This window comes from Babylonia areolata, chromosome 17, assembly GCF_041734735.1.
Source record: "Babylonia areolata isolate BAREFJ2019XMU chromosome 17, ASM4173473v1, whole genome shotgun sequence".
Classification (NCBI taxonomy): domain Eukaryota; kingdom Metazoa; phylum Mollusca; class Gastropoda; order Neogastropoda; family Buccinidae; genus Babylonia; species Babylonia areolata.
The window spans coordinates 254,626-274,991 of NC_134892.1; the positions used below are offsets into that span (position 1 = coordinate 254,626).

Genomic DNA, 20,366 nt, shown 5'->3' on the forward strand with positions numbered 1-20,366 from the left:
TTCATTATAGTAAAAACCACAGTGAGAAGGAATCCAGCGAAAGGTTATGTGAGAGCCACTTAGTATGAGTTTGTGAACAAAATGTCAGCTTTTTCATTATAGTAAAAACCACAGTGAGAAGGAATCCAGCGAAAGGTTGTGTGAGAGCCACTTAGTATGAGTTTGTGAACAAAATGTCAGCTTTTTCATTGTAGTAAAAACCACAGTGAGAAGGAATCCAGCAAAAGGTTATGTGAGAGCCACTTAGTATGAGTTTGTGAACAAAATGTCAGCTTTTTCATTATAGTAAAAACCACAGTGAGAAGGAATCCAGCGAAAGGTTATGTGAGAGCCACTTAGTATGAGTTTGTGAACAAAATGTCAGCTTTTTCATTGTAGTAAAAACCACAGTGAGAAGGAATCCAGCAAAAGGTTATGTGAGAGCCACTTAGTATGAGTTTGTGAACAAAATGTCAGCTTTTTCATTATAGTAAAAACCACAGTGAGAAGGAATCCAGCGAAAGGTTGTGTGAGAGCCACTTAGTATGAGTTTGTGAACAAAATGTCAGCTTTTTCATTATAGTAAAAACCACAGTGAGAAGGAATCCAGCGAAAGGTTGTGTGAGAGCCACTTAGTATGAGTTTGTGAACAAAATGTCAGCTTTTTCATTATAGTAAAAACCACAGTGAGAAGGAATCCAGCAAAAGGTTATGTGAGAGCCACTTAGTATGAGTTTGTGAACAAAATGTCAGCTTTTTCATTGTAGTAAAAACCGCAGTGAGAAGGAATCCAGCAAAAGGTTATGTGAGAGCCACTTAGTATGAGTTTGTGAACAAAATGTCAGCTTTTTCATTGTAGTAAAAACCACAGTGAGAAGGAATCCAGCGAAAGGTTATGTGAGAGCCACTTAGTATGAGTTTGTGAACAAAATGTCAGCTTTTTCATTATAGTAAAAACCACAGTGATAAGGAATCCAGCAAAAGGTTGTGTGAGAGCCACTTAGTATGAGTTTGTGAACAAAATGTCAGCTTTTTCATTATAGTAAAAACCACAGTGAGAAGGAATCCAGCGAAAGGTTATGTGAGAGCCACTTAGTATGAGTTTGTGAACAAAATGTCAGCTTTTTCATTATAGTAAAAACCACAGTGAGAAGGAATCCAGCAAAAGGTTGTGTGAGAGCCACTTAGTATGAGTTTGTGAACAAAATGTCAGCTTTTTCATTATAGTAAAAACCACAGTGAGAAGGAATCCAGCAAAAGGTTATGTGAGAGCCACTTAGTATGAGTTTGTGAACAAAATGTCAGCTTTTTCATTATAGTAAAAACCACAGTGAGAAGGAATCCAGCAAAAGGTTATGTGAGAGCCACTTAGTATGAGTTTGTGAACAAAATGTCAGCTTTTTCATTATAGTAAAAACCACAGTGAGAAGGAATCCAGCGAAAGGTTGTGTGAGAGCCACTTAGTATGAGTTTGTGAACAAAATGTCAGCTTTTTCATTATAGTAAAAACCAAAGTGAGAAGGAATCCAGCAAAAGGTTATGTGAGAGCCACTTAGTATGAGTTTGTGAACAAAATGTCAGCTTTTTCATTATAGTAAAAACCACAGTGAGAAGGAATCCAGCGAAAGGTTATGTGAGAGCCACTTAGTATGAGTTTGTGAACAAAATGTCAGCTTTTTCATTGTAGTAAAAACCACAGTGAGAAGGAATCCAGCGAAAGGTTATGTGAGAGCCACTTAGTATGAGTTTGTGAACAAAATGTCAGCTTTTTCATTGTAGTAAAAACCGCAGTGAGAAGGAATCCAGCAAAAGGTTATGTGAGAGCCACTTAGTATGAGTTTGTGAACAAAATGTCAGCTTTTTCATTATAGTAAAAACCACAGTGAGAAGGAATCCAGCAAAAGGTTATGTGAGAGCCACTTAGTATGAGTTTGTGAACAAAATGTCAGCTTTTTCATTATAGTAAAAACCACAGTGAGAAGGAATCCAGCAAAAGGTTATGTGAGAGCCACTTAGTATGAGTTTGTGAACAAAATGTCAGCTTTTTCATTGTAGTAAAAACCACAGTGAGAAGGAATCCAGCAAAAGGTTATGTGAGAGCCACTTAGTATGAGTTTGTGAACAAAATGTCAGCTTTTTCATTATAGTAAAAACCACAGTGAGAAGGAATCCAGCAAAAGGTTATGTGAGAGCCACTTAGTATGAGTTTGTGAACAAAATGTCAGCTTTTTCATTATAGTAAAAACCACAGTGAGAAGGAATCCAGCAAAAGGTTATGTGAGAGCCACTTAGTATGAGTTTGTGAACAAAATGTCAGCTTTTTCATTATAGTAAAAACCACAGTGAGAAGGAATCCAGCGAAAGGTTATGTGAGAGCCACTTAGTATGAGTTTGTGAACAAAATGTCAGCTTTTTCATTATAGTAAAAACCGCAGTGAGAAGGAATCCAGCGAAAGGTTATGTGAGAGCCACTTAGTATGAGTTTGTGAACAAAATGTCAGCTTTTTCATTATAGTAAAAACCGCAGTGAGAAGGAATCCAGCAAAAGGTTATGTGAGAGCCACTTAGTATGAGTTTGTGAACAAATGGTTCATTTCAGTAATGAGTTGATACGTGACGGTTTCTTTTAAAATTTTAATAGTGTGAAGAATTGATTTAGAATCAACACAAAATAGAATCTGAAATATAGTTTTTTTTGAAAGGATATCATAAAAGTTCATACCATTAGAATTGCTTTGAGTTCAGCTGTGAAGATTGACTTATTCTCTCCCGGATGAAATGAGTTTTGAAACTTAGGTCCTGGAATGATGAAAGCAGCACCAGCTCTGTTATTTACAACAGAGCCATCTAAATATCTTTAGATGACTGGGGTATTTGTCTTGCAATTGAAATCGTACAAGCGATGTAAGTAAATTTATGTTGTCATCTTTGGTCAGATCAGTATGATAGAAATCAAATTGTGCTCTTTGGAGTTCCCATACAGGTGTAGATGATCCCGGAGACCTTTTGGCAATATGTGGGGTTCTGTTCCTGCCACAGTTTATTAAAATGTGTGTGTGTGTGTGTGTGTGTTGTGCAGTGATGTGTTCAAGAACAACCGATTGGTGAACAGCTTCCAGGACATCCTGATCAACATTTTCCAGCCCTTGTTTGAGGTCACCAGGGACCCCCAGAGCCACCCAGAGCTCCACGCCTTTCTGCAGTTTGTCAGTACTCTGTGGAGCATGTGTGGGTGGGGGTGTGTGGGGGTGTGTGTGTGTGAAGGAAGTGTAAGGGGTGTGAGGTGGGGTGTGTGTGTGAAGGGTTGGGAGGTTGAAGGAAGTGGGGAAGGGGGCTTGTGGGGGTGGTGTGGGGGTGGGGGTGTGAAGGGTTGTGAGGTTGAAGGAAGGGGGCTTGTGGGGGTGGGGTGGGGTGGGGTGCGGGTGTGAAGGGTTGGGAGGTTGAAGGAAGGGGGCTTGTGGGGGTGGGGTGGGGTGTGTGTGTGAAGGGTTGGGAGGTTGAAGGAAGGGGGCTTGTGGGGGTGGGGTGGGGTGGGGTGGGGGTGTGAAGGGTTGGGAGGTTGAAGGAAGGGGGCTTGTGGGGGTGGGGTGGGGTGGGGTGGGGGTGTGAAGGGTTGGGAGGTTGAAGGAAGGGGGGAAGGGGGCTTGTGGGGGTGGGGTGGGGTGGGGGTGTGAAGGGTTGGGAGGTTGAAGGAAGGGGGCTTGTGGGGTGGGGTGGGGTGTGTGTGTGAAGGGTTGTGAGGTTGAAGGAAGTGGGGAAGGGGGCTTGTGGGGGTGGGGTGGGGTGGGGGTGTGAAGGGTTGTGAGGTTGAAGGAAGGGGGCTTGTGGGGTGGGGTGGGGTGTGTGTGTGAAGGGTTGGGAGGTTGAAGGAAGGGGGAAGGGGGCTTGTGGGGGTGGGGTGGGGTGGGGGTGTGAAGGGTTGTGAGGTTGAAGGAAGGGGGCTTGTGGGGTGGGGTGGGGTGTGTGTGTGAAGGGTTGGGAGGTTGAAGGAAGGGGGGAAGGGGGCTTGTGGGGGTGGGGTGGGGTGGGGGTGTGAAGGGTTGGGAGGTTGAAGGAAGGGGGGAAGGGGGCTTGTGGGGGTGGGGTGGAGTGGGTGTGGGGTGTGTGAAGGGTTGGGAGGTTGAAGGAAGTGGGGAAGGGTGCTTGTGGGCGGGGAGGGGGGGGTGTTAAGTGAGAAAGAGAGAGGGATGGGGTGGGGAATGCATATGCTGTGTGTGCGATATCAGTTTGTAATGGATTTTTTTTAGGGGGGGGGGTAGGAGGTGGGGGAAGAGTGTCATAGTAACATGAATGTATCCTAAAGCACTGTGATTAAAAGCTTTAAAAATACTGATGTACTTTTATTTACTCCTTCTACAAATTTAGGGTTTTTTTTGTTTTTTTTGTTTTTTTTGTTTGTTGTTTTTTTGGTTTTTTGGTTCGCAGTTTACCTGTTCATACTGTGTTAAAGTTTTCGCCAACTTATATTACTCAGTGTCATTCATATGTTGTTGATTTTTCTTTGTAAGGTTTTCATCTCAACAATCCAGCTTTAAGCTTGATCCTTCAACATTTAGGTTTTGCTCAAAAGTCAGCTCCATATGAGTACATTTCTTCTTGTTGTTCTTCTTCTTCCTCTTCTTCTTCTTGTTCCTCTTGTTCCTTCCAATAGCACACATTGAAGATCTGTAAAGTGGCCTATCTGGAACTGGGTAGAACCAGTTCTGTCCACCACTATCTCTCAACTGATGCAACAAGAGACTTGTGTCAGCTTTGTTATTTCAAGATTGGATTACTGCAATTCTCTTGGCTGGCCTTCCCAAATATCTGTTAGACAGACTTCAGCGAATTCAGAATGCTGCTGCCAGACTCATTTGCAGAGTTTCTAGATTTGACCATGTTTCTCCTCTCCTTCAGTCTCTCCACTGGTTGCCTGTTTCTGATCCAATAGACTATAAGCTGTCCACTCTGACCTTTTTCTGCAGTAAACAGATCAGGTCCCAAGTATATTTCTGAACTCCTCCATATCTCTACTCTGTCTTGCCAGCTCTGTCCTTCCTCTGATACTCGACTTCTCAGGATACCTCACGTCAGAAGTAAGGTGCACGGACACAGATCGTTTTCTTTTCAATCGCCAAAGACGTGGAACAAGCTTCCTCATAACCTCCGTCATTCTGACTCCGGTGCATCTTTCAAATCTGGTCTCATAAGTCACCTCCTCCCTCAGCAATACGTTGAGTTGTGGCAGGCCCACTTCTTTATGTGAGCTGTGTTTGACTATGTGTAGATACATATGTATGTGTACTGTGTGTGTGTGTGTGTGTGTGTACGCACGTGTGCGTCTGAGTATGTTTGTGTTTGTGCATGCCTATATTGCATAGGTGTGGAGGGCAGCTGCTATGTACATATGTATGTCAAAATGTATGCATACAGTGTGTGTGTGTGTGTGTGTGTGTGTGTGTGTTTAGTTTGTAAGTCACATTTTGGTGTGTGTATGTAACATTGATGTAATGTGTTATGTAAATAAAAGTGTTTTTGTAAAGCACCTGGAGCAGATTTCTGGATGGTGTGCTAAATAAGTATCCATTATTTTATTTCATTAAAAAAAATTTTTTCTGCTTTATATTGTTCTTATTCATCGTTTAATTATTATTAATAATAATATTATTATCATCATCATCATCATCATCATCACATTATCACTATTATCTTAAAAAAAAAATCATATTGATAGTACATGTCATGTATCTGACCAGTCAGGTTTCAGTCAGTGTTTGATGTGCTGGTGACAAGGTTTGCTCAAGATCCAGGATTATTTCAATACATTTATTGTTGTCTTCTTTTTTTCCTTCTCTTTTTGTCAGTTTGTATTGTACTTGTCACAGTTTGTGATGAGTGAGGTTTCATTGTTGCAGGCATGCCTACCATTACTGAGGGCCTGTATTTGTCCTGGAAAATTGATGAAATTGGAAGGGTGTCCCGGAAATACGGATATTTGCTGCATGCCCCAGAAAATTAAAAAATCTGACCGTAACATTTTTTTTCTGAAGTATCTAGTGGGTACAAGTGTACTCTTAGATGGCTTTCTGACCATTGCTGAAGACACTTTGAGACTTAGGGAAGTGCTGCCAGATATTACTGAAGCCACTTCGTGAAAAGCTGGAACTGTCCGAACAGCACCGAAGCTGTTTTGTGAAAAAGTCTGCTTGATTTCTGTCACCGGAGAAGTAACTTCGGCAAGACCAATGCACATGCGACTTTTTGAACACGGACCACATTTTGAAAGTGGAGGCATGATGGCATTGAAGAGAAAGACTGATGATTTGGATGATCCTTCTAGCCCGAAGAAAAAGCCAGTGAAGGTTTCACAGACCTTCAGGAAGGAACACTGAGAAGTGACGGTTCTTAAAGCTGGGGAGGAAAGGAGACGTACACGTTTTGCGACATCTGTCATGACAGATGTACGTTTGCTGAGATGTTCCTGAAAATATTACCTTGTCCCTGATTGTAATGTGTGTTGTTCCTGAAAAGCCAGTTTGGGGGTAGGCATGCCTGTTGTTGAGCAACCACAGGTGACAGGGTTCACACAAAATTCATCGCTCTATCAATACATTTATTATTATCATCATTACTTTTGTTATATCAATACATTTATTATTATCATCATTATTTTTGTTTTGTTTTATCACTGCATTTATTATCATCATCATTTTTTTTTTATATCAATACATTTATTATTATCAATATATATTTTTTTTTACATCAACACATTATTATCACCATCAATACAAAAATTTAAATTATTTTTGTCATATCAGTTTATTTATTATTATCATCATTATTTTTGTCATATCGGTACATTTATTGTTATCATTATTTTTTGGTATATCAATGCATTTATTATTATCATCATTATTTTTTTGTATATCAATACATTTACTATTATAATCATTATTTTTTGGTATATCTATACATTTATTATAATCATCAGTATTTTTGTCATATCAGTACATTTATTATTATCATCATTATTACTTGTATTTAAAAGAAAAAGAAAAAAGTATTGATTGTAGATGTCTGGTTTTCTGACGAGTGAGTGACTGTGTTGACGTGCAGGTGACAGGGTTTGACTCAGTGGACGACGAGTCCAAACCGGAACACATCGTGTTTGACCAGGACACCCCACTGCCAGCCAGCTGGAACACGGAGGAGAACCCACCCTACAACTACTACCTCTACTACACCTATGCCAACATGGTCGTACTCAACAACTTCCGCAGGTCAGCACCAGCGACAACAGTGATGACCGCAGACAGTTCCCCACCCCTTCACCTCATCCCCCCCACCCCCCGACACCCCGCAACATCCTAACACCTTGTGACACTCCAACAACCCCCTACTCCCCGACACCCTGCGACACCCCAACACCCCCCACCCCCCGACACCCTGCGACACCCCAACACCCCCCCACCCCGACACCCCGCAACATCCTAACACCTTGTGACACTCCAACACCCCCCTACTCCCCGACACCCTGCACACCCCAACACCCCCCACCCCCCGACACCCTGCGACACCCCAACACCCCCCACCCCACGACACGCTGTGACACCCCAACACACCCCCACCCCACGACACCCCGCAACATCTTGTGACACTCCAACACCCCCCTACTCCCCGACACCCTGCGACACCCCAACACCCCCCCACCCCCTGACACCCTGTGACACCCCAACACACCCCCACGCCCTGACACCCCCCGACACCCTGCGACACCCCAACACCCCCCTACCTCTCAACATCCCCCGACACCCCAGCACCCCCCACCCCTCAACATCCCCCGACACCCTGCGACACCCAGGCACCCCCCCACCCCTCAACATCCCCCGACACCCTGTGACACCCCAGCACCCCCCCACCCCTCAACATCCCCCGAAACCCTGTGACACCCCAGCAACCCCCCCCCCCCCCCACCCCTCAACATCCCCCGACACCCTGTGACACCCCAGCACCCCCCACCCCTCAACATCCCCCGACACCCTGTGACACCCCAACACCCCCCCACCCCTCAACATCCCCCGACACCCCAGCACCCCCCCACCCCTCAACATCCCCCGACACCCTGTGACACCCCAGCACCCCCACCCCCCCTCAACATCCCGCGACACCCCAGCACACACCCCCACCCCTCAACATCCCGCGACACCCCAGCACACCCCCCCCCCCCCAACATCCCCCGACACCCTGTGACACCCCAACACCCCCCCACGCCCTGACATCCCCCGACACCGTGCGACACCCCAACACCCCCCTACCTCACAACATCCCCCAACACCCTGCGACACCCCAACAACACCCCCTACCTCTCAAACAACCCCCGACACCCCAGCACCCCCCACCCCTCAACATCCCCGACACCCTGTGACACCCCAGCAACCCCCACCCCCACCCCTCAACATCCCCCGACACCCTGCGACCCCCCAGAACCCCCCCTTCCTCTCAACATCCCCCGACACCCTGTGACACCCCAGAACCCACCCCCCACCCCTCAGCATCCCCCAATACCCTGCGACACCCCAGCACCCCCCCACCCCCACCCCTCAACATCCCGCGACACCCCAGCACACACCCCCACCCCTCAACATCCCGCGACACCCCAGCAACCCCCCCACCCCTCAACATCCCCCGACACCCTGCAACACCCCAGCCCCCCCCCCCCCTCAACATCCCCTGACACCCTGTGACACCCCAACACCCCCCCACGCCCTGACATCCCCCAACACCTGCGACACCCCAACACCCCCCTACCTCTCAACATCCCCCAACACCCTGCGACACCCCAGCACCCCCCACCCCTCAACATCCCCCGACACCCTGCGACCCCCAGCACCCCCCTTCCTCTCAACATCCCCCGACACCCTGTGACACCCCAGCACCCCCCCACCCCTCAACATCCCCGACACCCTGTGACACCCCAGCACCCCCCCACCCCTCAACATCCCCCGACACCCTGTGACACCCCAACCCCCCCCCCCCCCCCCCCCACTCCTCAACATTCCCCGAAAACCTGTGACACCACAGCACCCCCCCACCTCTCAACATCCCCCGACACCCTGTGACACCCCAGCACCCCCCCACCTCTCAACATCCCCCGACACCCTGCGACACCCCAGCACCCCCCCACCTCTCAACATCCCCCGACACCCTGTGACACCCCAGCACCCCCCCACCTCTCAACATCCCCCGACACCCTGTGACACCCCAGCACCCCCCCACCTCTCAACATCCCCCGACACCCTGCGACACCCCAGCACCCCCCCACCTCTCAACATCCCCCGACACCCTGGGACACCCCAGCACCCCCCCCACCTCTCAACATCCCCCGACACCCTGTGACACCCCAGCACCCCCCCACCCCTCAGCATCCCCATCCCCCGACACCCTGCGACACCCCAGCACCCCCCGACCCCTCAACATCCCCATCCCCCGACATCCCCCAACATCCTGCGACACTCCCCTGTTGCTCCTTGGAGCGAGGTTGATAAGGAAGATGTTTGAGTTGAATTTTCTCAATCCATTATATACACTGCACACATCAGGCAGATGCCTGACCAGCAGTATAACCCAAGGCACTTTGTCAGGCCTGGAGTGCATGCATTCAATGTATTTGTCTTCCTGTCAGAGTGAGTTTCTTCCACAGAATGCCAGAGGAGCATACTTGTGTTTCCAAGGGTTCTTTTTCAGTGCACCAAGTGCCTGCTGTACTCGGGCCCTCAGTTTATTGTCTCATCTGAATGAGTAGATGCTCACTTAGATTTTCCAGCCTCACGTTGGAATTGAGGATGTGACCGGTATATGACCTCAGACTCTCCCGGACACTGTATTGGAGACAAGCGTCTTCACCAGTCTGTTAGAATCACCAACAATTAACATGATGATAGACTCCCCACCCCCTCCCGGACACTGTATTGGAGACAAACGTCTTCACCAATCTGTTAGAATCACCAACAGTTAACGATGATAGACTCCCCACCCCCTCCCGGACACTGTATTGGAGACAAGCGTCTTCACCAGTCTGTTAGAATCACCAACAATTAACATTGATGATAGACTCCCCACCCCCTCCCGGACACTGTATTGGAGACAAGCGTCTTCACCAGTCTGTTAGAATCACCAACAATTAACATTGATGATGGACTCCCCACCCCCTCCCGGACACTGTATTAGAGACAAGCGTCTTCACCAGTCTGTTAGAATCACCAACAGTTAATGATGATAGACTCCCCACCCCCTCCCGGACACTGTATTGGAGACAAGCGTCTTCACCAGTCTGTTAGAATCACCAACAATTAACATTGATGATAGACTCCCCACACCCTACCGGACACTTTGTTGTTAGAATCTCATCTCATCTCATCTATCCCTTGACCCGTGGGTGGGTCGTTGGGGCACCATGGATGACTGCCTGGTCAGCTCGCGCCATCTTCCTCGGTCCTCAGCGGCCCTTTGAGTTGTGTTGTTAGAATCACCAACAATTAACGATGATAGACTCCCCACACCCCACCCACCTTAAGTCCAATATGGTGTGAGGTTGATGGGGAAGATAATGACTCAGCCCATTATGGTGTGAGGTGGACCAGGAAGATGATGGATCAGTCCATTATGGTGTGAGGTGGACCAGGAAGATGATGGATCAGTCCATTATGGTGTGAGGTGGACCAGGAAGATGATGGATCAGTCCATTATGGTGTGAGGTGGACCAGGAAGATGATGGATCAGTCCATTATGGTGTGAGGTGGACCAGGAAGATGATGGATCAGTCCATTATGGTTTGAGGTGGACCAGGAAGATGATGGATCAGTCCATTATGGTTTGAGGTGGACCAGGATGATCTTGGATCAGTCCATTATGATGTTAGGTAGGCCAGAAAGATGTTGGATTAGTCCATTATGGTGTGAGGTGGACCAGGAAGATGATGGATCAGTCCATTTTATGATGTGAGGTGGACCAGGAAGATGATGGATCAGTCCATTATGGTGTGAGGTGGACCAGGAAGATGATGGATCAGTCCATTATGATGCGAGGTGGACCAGGAAGATGATGGATCAGTCTGTTACAGTGAAATGTTGACCAGGAATCAAAATCACATTCAACAGTCAAAGTACAGCAAGCCAGATAAAAGATTTCACCCATCCACTATTTAACCAGTTGAGTTAGGGTTTGACTCAGTGGACACACACACACACACACACACACACACCCTAACTCTAACCCTAACCCTAACACTAACACTATTTAGTGAGTTGAGTGCCAATAAGACGTCAGATGATGTCCTACAGAAAGTGTTGCCATAGTGCCTGTAAGACTTCCACTGACGTCCTGTGTATGTTCCAATTTTTCCTTCATTGGAGTTTGGTTCTTCTTCTTCATTGTTCGTGGGCTGCAACTCCCACGTTCACTTGCATGTACACGAGCAGGTTTTTAGGTGTGTGACCGTTTTTACCCCGCCATGTAGGCAGCCATACTCCATTTTGGTTCAGTTCACATAAACAGACTCTGAATGGTTAGTTTGATGTGTCTGGAGTATGAAAATACTGTTTAAATGAACATGCCTCAGGTAGAAGACCCCTTTCTACTCAATAATGATTTGCGAAATGGACCACGTGGAAGGAGCATGGAAAGGGGGTTGCATCATGTCAAAAAAAAAAAGTGTTGAAAACTTTATCCAGTAAAGGAAAAGGTCCGCCGATTTGGATAATTTTGAAAGCTGTGCTTATGATTGATAGCTATAGCGATGAAATAATAATAATAGAAATAATAATAATAATGGTATTTATATAGCACTGATTCTTGTGTAGAGACAAATCTAAGCACTTTCACACCAGTCATTCAACCGCATGCATAACTCTAAAACTGAAGAAACTGAAGAGGTAAGGGGAGGGAGGCTATCTTGTGAAGTGGTGGGTTTTAAGGCCAGACCTGAAAGAGCTGAGTGCGGAGACCTGATGAAGCAAAAGAGGAAGTTCATTCCAAATCCAGGGTCCAGAGACAGAGAAAGAACAGCGTCCAACAGTGGAGTGATTGAATCTGGGTATGCATAAACAGAGTGGATCCGAAGCTGATCATAGAGAGCAAGATGGAGTGTAGAGGTGAAGGCAGCCACAAAGATAGGAAGGGGCTGATTTGTGAATACATTTATAACATAGATTGCTGATCTTATACTTTATTCTGTGTGAGACAGGGAGCCAATGGAGATGTTGCAAAACAGGAGTGATGTGCTCAGATCTTTTCTTTCTGAGGATGAGTCGGGCAGCAGAGTTTTGTATGCGCTGAAAGGACTGAATGGATGAAGCAGGCAAACCAGACAATAGGGAGTTACAGTAGTCAAGGCAAGAGAGAATGAGAGAAACAACAAGTCTAGATGCTGCGTCGGTGGACAGATATTTCCGAATGGAACTGATGCGTCGCAATTGACAGTAGCAGGATTGACATGTCTGACAGATAAATTTTTGCATGGACAGTGGGTTGTCAAGGAGAACGCCGAGGTTCCTGACTGAGCTGGAAAGAGGGATGGATGTACTGCCAAGTTTGATTTTGTCAGCTGTGATGGAAGAGAGTTTTTGTTTAGTTCCTATGATCATTGCTTCGTGTTTTGTCTGTGTTCAATTGTAACTTATTTAGAGTCATCCAGTTTTGAATGTCCAAGGACGGGCGCAATAGCCGAGTGGTTAAAGCGTTGGACTGTCAATCTGAGGGTCCCGGGTTCGAATCACTGTGACGGCGCCTGGTGGGTAAAGGGTGGAGATTTTTACGATCTCCCAGGTCAACATATGTGCAGACCTGCTAGTGCCTGAACCCCCTTCGTGTGTATATATGCAAGCAGAAGATCAAGTACGCACGTTAAAGATCCTGTAATCCATGTCAGCGTTTGGTGGGTTATGGAAACAAGAACATACCCAGCATGCACACCCCCGAAAACGGAGTATGGCTGCCTACATGGCGGGGTAAAAACGGTCATACACGTAAAAGCCCACTCGTGTGCATACGAGTGAACGCAGAAGAAGAAGAAGAAGAAGAATGTCCAGGAAGCATTCAGATGTTTCTTGCAAGAACGAGGACAATTTTTCAGGGGTATCACTCTTTTGAAGTTGAGTGTCATCAGCATAGGAATGATGACTAACATTGTGGTGGTTGATTATTTCAGCGAGAGGAGCAGTGTACAGTGTGAAGAGAACTGGGCCTAAAACAAATCCCTGTGGGACTCCGTGTTTGATTTTAACAGGTTCAGACTGGAAATTATCAATGATGACAGACTGGAATCGATCAGTGAGATAAGATTTGAACCAGTTGAGGACAGTGCCGTTGATGCCAAATGTAAAATGAAGACGGGAAAGAAGGATTGAATGGTCTAGCTTGTCAAAGGTTGCTGACAAGTCGAGAAGAGTGAGAAGGGAAATTTTTCCCGAGCCGGACGCTAGCAGTAGATTGTTCAGGATGTGAAGGAGAGTGGTTTCGGTGCTGTGGTCGGCACGATATGCAGACTGAAAAGGGTGAAGGAGATTGTTTAAATAAAGGTGGTTGTTGAGCTGCTTCAGGACAGATTTTTTCAAGGAGTTTGGACAGGAAAGAAAGGTTAGAAACTGGTCGATAGTTTTTCAAAGTATTCGCATCAAGTTTGGGTTTCTTCAGAAGAGGCCGGATGATTGCAGTTTTGAAAGTGGATGGAAACATTCCAGTAAGAACGGATGAGCTGACAATATTGGCGATTGTGGGGAGAAGCTGTGAGACACTGGGAAAAGACGGAGGCTGGCATAGGATCAAGTTCACAGGATTTTATTGTCATTTCTTTCAGGATTTCATTCACTTCTGTTTCAGTCAATGGATTGAAGGAATGGAGAGGAGTGTCGTTGAATTGAGGATCAGGATAAGCAGGCTGGAAAGGCATCTGGTCCAAGCTTGTACGATGGAAAAGGATCTCGCCTGTCTGATGATTGGTTTGAACACGAAGGTGATTGACAATGACAGTGATGAAACTGACAGCCCATTTGATGGTTATTCAGTCTGTCTATTCAGTCATACAGCATTTTTAACAAGTGGCTATGACTGACAGTATACATGCAGCAAGCATTGGAAGAGGGGCAGGAGAGGGAGAGGAGTGATGTAAGGTGATAGGTCAAATGCCAGCCAGAGGGTGTGAAGTGGGCGTAAAGCGGGCGTGGCAGTTGAGGCCAGTGTGCTCACATTTCAATGCATACTGCAGGAAAGTGACAACCATCAATGCTCCACGATTTTCATGAAACGCAGGGTTGAATGTGCACTGGACGTGAAACGTGCTCTTTGTTTTTAACGCTTTTTGTCACTGAATCAGACGGTTGACTTGTTTGAAGAGGTGGCAAGCCGGATGCACAGCAGACACTTTAATCAGCCCATGTGCAACTTGAAGGGAGTGAATATCATCAAAGAACTTCAACCTCTAACTCAGGAAAGCTCTTAGCTGTCAAAAGGTTTGCGAGCTCAGTTTCTGAGAACGTGATTGACTTTTTATATTGATGATACCTACATTTGTCATTGTAGGGACAGTGATTCATTTACATGCCTACTATGAGTTGTGATTTGTTTTTATAAACTTATAGCCTGAAAAAAGTTCTTCGACAGGTGTAATCTGACAATAGGCATGCTATTTCTAGCTGTATTTTGCTTGTTTTCTTTATGGATGCTATTATGTGATGGTGGAAATAGACATTTTGTTGCACAAAAATTATTATCTTGACCATAAATACCTGAACAGTTGTCTACAATCAAACTAATAGGGAAAAAGCCCAGAAGCAGAATCAGCACTCATTTTCTTTCACAAAAACGTTGACTTTCTTTCTGTATCTGCCATAGTTTTGTGCTAGAATTTTTTGTTGTTGTTTTAAAAAAAAAAAAAATTTTTACCCCTGAAGCCTTAAAATTCCCCGGCAAGGGGAGAGCACTGTTTTCAACATTCACTGGCAAGGGGAGAGCACTGTTTTCAACATTCACTGGCAAGGGGAGAGCACTGTTTTCAACATTCACTGGCAAGGGGATAGCACTGTTTTCAACATTCACTGGGATAGCACTGTTTTCAACATTCACTGGCAAGGGGATAGCACTGTTTTCAACATTCACTGGCAAGGGGATAGCACTGTTTTCAACATTCACTGGCAAGGGGATAGCACTGTTTTCAACATTCCCCGGCAAGGGGATAGCACTGTTTTCAACATTCACTGGCAAGGGGATAGCACTGTTTTCAACATTCACTGGCAAGGGGATAGCACTGTTTTCAACATTCACTGGCAAGGGGATAGCACTGTTTTCAGCATTCACTGGCAAGGGGTTAGCACTGTTTTCAACATTCACTGGGATAGCACTGTTTTCAACATTCACTGGCAAGGGGATAGCACTGTTTTCAACATTCACTGGCGAGGGGATAGCACTGTTTTCAACATTCACTGGCAAGGGGATAGCACTGTTTTCAACATTCACTGGCAAGGGGATAGCACTGTTTTCAACATTCACTGGCAAAGGGAGAGCACTGTTTTCAACATTCACTGGCAAGGGGATAGCACTGTTTTCAACATTCACCGGCCAGGGCATAGCACTGTTTTCAACATTCACTGGCAAGGGGATAGCACTGTTTTCAACATTCACTGGCAAGGGGAGAGCACTGTTTTCAACATTCCCCGGCAAGGGGATAGCACTGTTTTCAACATTCACTGGCAAGGGGATAGCACTGTTTTCAACATTCACTGGCAAGGGGTTAGCACTGTTTTCAACATTCACTGGGATAGCACTGTTTTCAACATTCACTGGCAAGGGGATAGCACTGTTTTCAACATTCACTGGCAAGGGGATAGCACTGTTTTCAACATTCACTGGCAAGGGGATAGCACTGTTTTCAACATTCACTGGCAAGGGGAGAGCACTGTTTTCAACATTCACTGGCAAGGGGAGAGCACTGTTTTCAACATTCACTGGCAAGGGGATAGCACTGTTTTCAGCATTCACTGGGAAGGGCATAGCACTGTTTTCAACATTCACTGGCAAGGGGATAGCACTGTTTTCAACATTCACTGGCAAGGGGATAGCACTGTTTTCAACATTCACTGGGATAGCACTGTTTTCAACATTCACTGGCAAGGGGATAGCACTGTTTTCAACATTCACTGGCAAGGGGATAGCACTGTTTTCAACATTCACTGGCAAGGGCATAGCACTGTTTTCAACATTCACTGGCACTCAGCTGGTTTTCACACACACACACACACACACACACACACATGGACAGACCCATGTGGAATTTTTGTTGTTGTGGCATGTATACAATTGCATAACATAGTGAATGAATATTGATAATAATGATAATAATCATAATAATAATGGATACTAAAATAGCACACTATCCAGAAATCTGCACTAGGTGCTTTATAAAAACACTTTTGTTTGCATAACACATTACATCAGTGTTTCATACACACACACCAAAATGTGACTACACACACACACACACACACACACACACACACACACACAATACATACATATATTTTAACATACATGTGTACCTGACAGCTACCTCAACACATACGCACACATAGGCACACACAAACATACATAAACAGATGTGTGCGTGCGCACATACACACACACACACTACACACTACTCTACACATTCATATACATGCATGTAGTTATGTACACATACATGTATATACACACAAAGTCAAGCACAGTTAGCGCAAAGGAAGTGAACCTGCTGCAGTTGAACTTATTGCTGAGGGAAAATGTGAGTTTTAAGACAAGATTTAAAAGATGAAAGGGAATCGGAATGACGGAGGTTATCAGGGAGCTTGTTCCACGTCTTTGGTCACACAGACACACACAGTGCGGTGAACATAAAACAACATAACACCAAGCTGTAAAACACACAACCAAGGTAATGCAGACAAGGCTTAGAACTTTAGAAGCATCATAGACAAGCATGGGAACATCAATCACAGGCATAGAAAATTAATTACAACAGTAACAAGAGAGGCAAGGCCTTCAAGACTCACTTGTGATACACTTAAAAAAAAAAAATGTAATTGTTAAAATGTGTTCTGTATTTGTTATTATAAAGCTTCGCGTTAAAAAAAAAGTCCTAACCAGATTCGAACCCCGCGTGTTCGGGTGAGAAGAAACTGCCTTATCCATTACACTATCATGGCTCTTTAACTGACATTCTAAAATTTAACATTTGAACTTACTTTTTTAAAGGGCGATAAATCAGTTGCGGTATTTGCAGTGAGAACGCTGTTTAAATCATATTATTCTGGTGTATCTTGGGCATTCAAAAAATCTTTAAGGGCAATAAAAAATTCTTTTTAATGGCTATCGCCACAATCACACTGCAACATTTAGCCGTTTTCACTAGATCTAGATAGATGTACAAGTTTAGTTACACCCGGTCGATTCAGTTTCTCTTTTATGTTCATTCTAGTTTTATAGTTTTAAAGTTGATATGAAAATTTAGTATTTTGTTAAACTAATAACATGTAGAGCCAAGGACAAGTACTTCTAAACGTCGTAAGAAGTGAAAAGGATTTCATTTTGAGAAAAGTCAAGACTGGAAATTTTTTCGTTTCATCGTGGTCAATTCAAGGGTATTAACTCGCATGGTTTACAGTTTTTAACTGTGAATTCCAACTGATTCTGTGGATATTTTTATGGCAGTTTGGGGCATAATCCAGTAAGTCATGAGGCATTCACAAATCTTTCTTTGAATAAATATTTAATGGTCTCCTCCAACTTTCCATCACATGTTATCGTGTATTGTCAATTGAACATAGGATTGAACGGGCAGGTCAACAACTTGAAACAAAATGGCGTTGTTCACGTTCGCGAAGAATATGAGCACGTGCTTTGAATGTGTATAAATATGTGTATGCAGTTGATTTTTGCCCATGACCTTCAGGGCTCAGCCAACAGATCTGTAAAGTCCACTCGTCGTATTGATTTTAGTATTTTCCTAAAAAGACCACTTGGGCGAATGAACATAGTGAAAGCCCTGTACACTGAGAGTAAAACACACAAGCTTTTTATGTATTGAGTATAATTTCAAAATGTAATGTTTAAGATGAGAAAGATCAGTTTAAAGCAAATTAAGTCCCCTAGCATTAATTACAAAGTAATTTCCCTTTTTTACCAGCTGCACCAAAATGTTTGCAAATAAATGAAACTTCCATGCTTAGCAAAAGAAGTTCCTGTTTGAACAAAAAATGATAATAATGACTGTTCTTGTTGTTGTGTCGGAATATCAGATCAAAGCGCCAAGTTTAGAGAATACAAAAAAATAAATATAACAGTAAATGCAGTTTGCATAGAGTTAGGCTTCATTTTTTATTTTTTTGTGCCCATCCCAGAGGTACAATATTGTTTTAAACAAGATGACTGGAAAGAACTGAATTTTTCCTATTTTTATGCCTAATTTGGTGTCAGCTGACAAAGTATTTGCAGAGAAAATGTCAATGTTAAAGTTTACCACTGACCCACACACAGCCACACACACACACACACACACACACAGACAACCGAACACCGGGTTAAAACATAGACTCACTTTGTTTACACAAGTGAGTCAAAAATAGCATCTCTTTCATAAAGTGAAACCTCTCAAGCCCAGGAAAATGATATTTCAGTGTATCATGTGTGTGTGTGTGTGTGTGTGTGTGTGTGTGTGTGTGTGTGTACATGTATGTGATTGTGTGTGTCTGTGAGTGTGTGTGTGTGTGTATACGTATGTGTGTGTGTACATGTATGTGTGTGTGTGACTCTGTGAGTGTGTGTGTATATGTCTGTGAGTGAGTGTGTTTGTGTGAGTGTGTGTGTGTGTGTACATTGTGTGTGTCTGCGAGTGTGTGTGTATGTCTGTGTGTGTGTGTGTTCATGTTTGTGTATGTGTGTGTGTATATATATCTGTGTGTGTGTGTGTTCATGTTTGTGTATGTGTGTGTGTGTATCTGTGTGTGTGTGTGTGTGTGTGTGTGTGCAGGGAGAGGGGGATGAGCACGTTTGTACTGCGGCCTCACTGTGGAGAGGCAGGGTCGGCCACTCATCTGGTGTCTGCCTTCATGCTGGCTGAGAGCATTGCCCACGGTCTGCTGCTGAGGAAGGTGCGTGAGGGGGGGGGGGGCGGGGGGGGGGGGGTGTGGTTGTGGAGAAGGTGGGTGTGGGGAGGGGGGTGGTTGTGAGGAGGGTGGATGGGTGGTTGTGGGGGTGGGGAAGGTGGGTGTGAGGAAGGTGGGTGTGGGGAAGGAAGGTGGGTGTGAGGAAGGTGGGTGGTTGTGAGGAAGGAAGGTGGGTGTGGGGAAGGTGGGTGGTTGTGAGGAAGGAAGGTGGGTGTGAGGAAGGAAGGTGGGTGTGGGGAAGGAAGGTGGGTGTGAGGAAGGAAGGTGGGTGTGAGGAAGGAAGGTGGGTGTGGGGAAGGAAGGTGGGTGTGGGGAAGGTGGGTGTGGGGAAGGTGGGTGTGGGGAAGGTGGGTGTGAGAAGGTGGGTGTGGGAAGGTGGGTGGTTGTGAGGAAGGAAGGTGGGTGTGGGGAAGGTGGGTGTGGGGAAGGAAGGTGGGTGTGAGGAAGGAAGGTGGGTGTGAGGAAGGTGGTGTGGGGAAGGGTGGGTGTGGGAAGGTGGGTGGGGAGGTGGTGTAGGGAAGGTGGGGTTGTGAGGAGGAAGGTGGGTGTGGGGAAGGTGGGTGTGGGGAAGGTGGGTGGTGGGGAAGGAAGGTGGGTGTGGGGAAGGTGGGGTGTGGGGAGGGAAGGTGTGAGGGAGGTGTGTGGGGAAGGGTGGGTGTTGTGGGAGGCAGGGTGGGTGTGGGGAAGGTGGGTGTTGTGGGGAAGGTGTGTGTGGGAAGGTGGGTTGTTGGAGGAAGGTAGGTGGGTGTGGGAGGTAGGTGGGTGTGGGGAAGGGGTGGGTTGTGAGGAGAAGGTGGGTGTGGGGAAGGTGGGTGGTTGTGAGGAAGGAAGTGGGTGTGGAGGAAGGAGGGGTGTGGGAAGGTGGGTGATGTGTGGGAAGGTGGTGGGGTGTGTGAGGAAGGTGGGTGTGTGGGAAGGTGGTGTGAGTGGTGTGTGGGAAGGAGGTGGGGGTGAGTGGGGGGTGTGAAGGGGTGGGTGTGGGGAAGGTGGGTGGGTGGGGGAAGGTGGGTGGAAGGTGGGTGTGAGGAAGGAAGGTGGGTGTGGGAGGAAGGTGGGTGGTTGGGGAAGGAAGGTGGGTGTGGGGGAAGGTGGGTGTGGGGAAGGTGGGTGGGTGTGTGAGGAAGGAAGGTGGGTGTGGGGAAGGTGGGTGTGGGAGGAAGGTGGGTGTGGGAAGGTGTGGGTGGAAGGTGGGTGTGGTGGATGGGGTAGAAGGAAGGTGGG

At 46.0% G+C, this 20,366-nt stretch overlaps 1 protein-coding gene across 7 annotated transcripts in view; it reads left to right on the forward strand.

Annotated features, from left to right (window-relative positions):
• LOC143291554 (AMP deaminase 2-like) overlaps positions 1-20,366 on the forward strand; it is a 190,249-nt gene that overhangs the window by 147,779 nt on the left and 22,104 nt on the right. For all 7 annotated transcript variants that reach the window (XM_076601454.1, XM_076601453.1, XM_076601455.1 and 4 more), the window contains 3 exons: positions 3,059-3,185; positions 7,075-7,238; positions 19,010-19,130. In XM_076601454.1, coding sequence (XP_076457569.1) covers positions 3,059-3,185; positions 7,075-7,238; positions 19,010-19,130 — 412 coding nt within the window. The remainder of the gene's footprint in view (positions 1-3,058; positions 3,186-7,074; positions 7,239-19,009; positions 19,131-20,366) is intronic.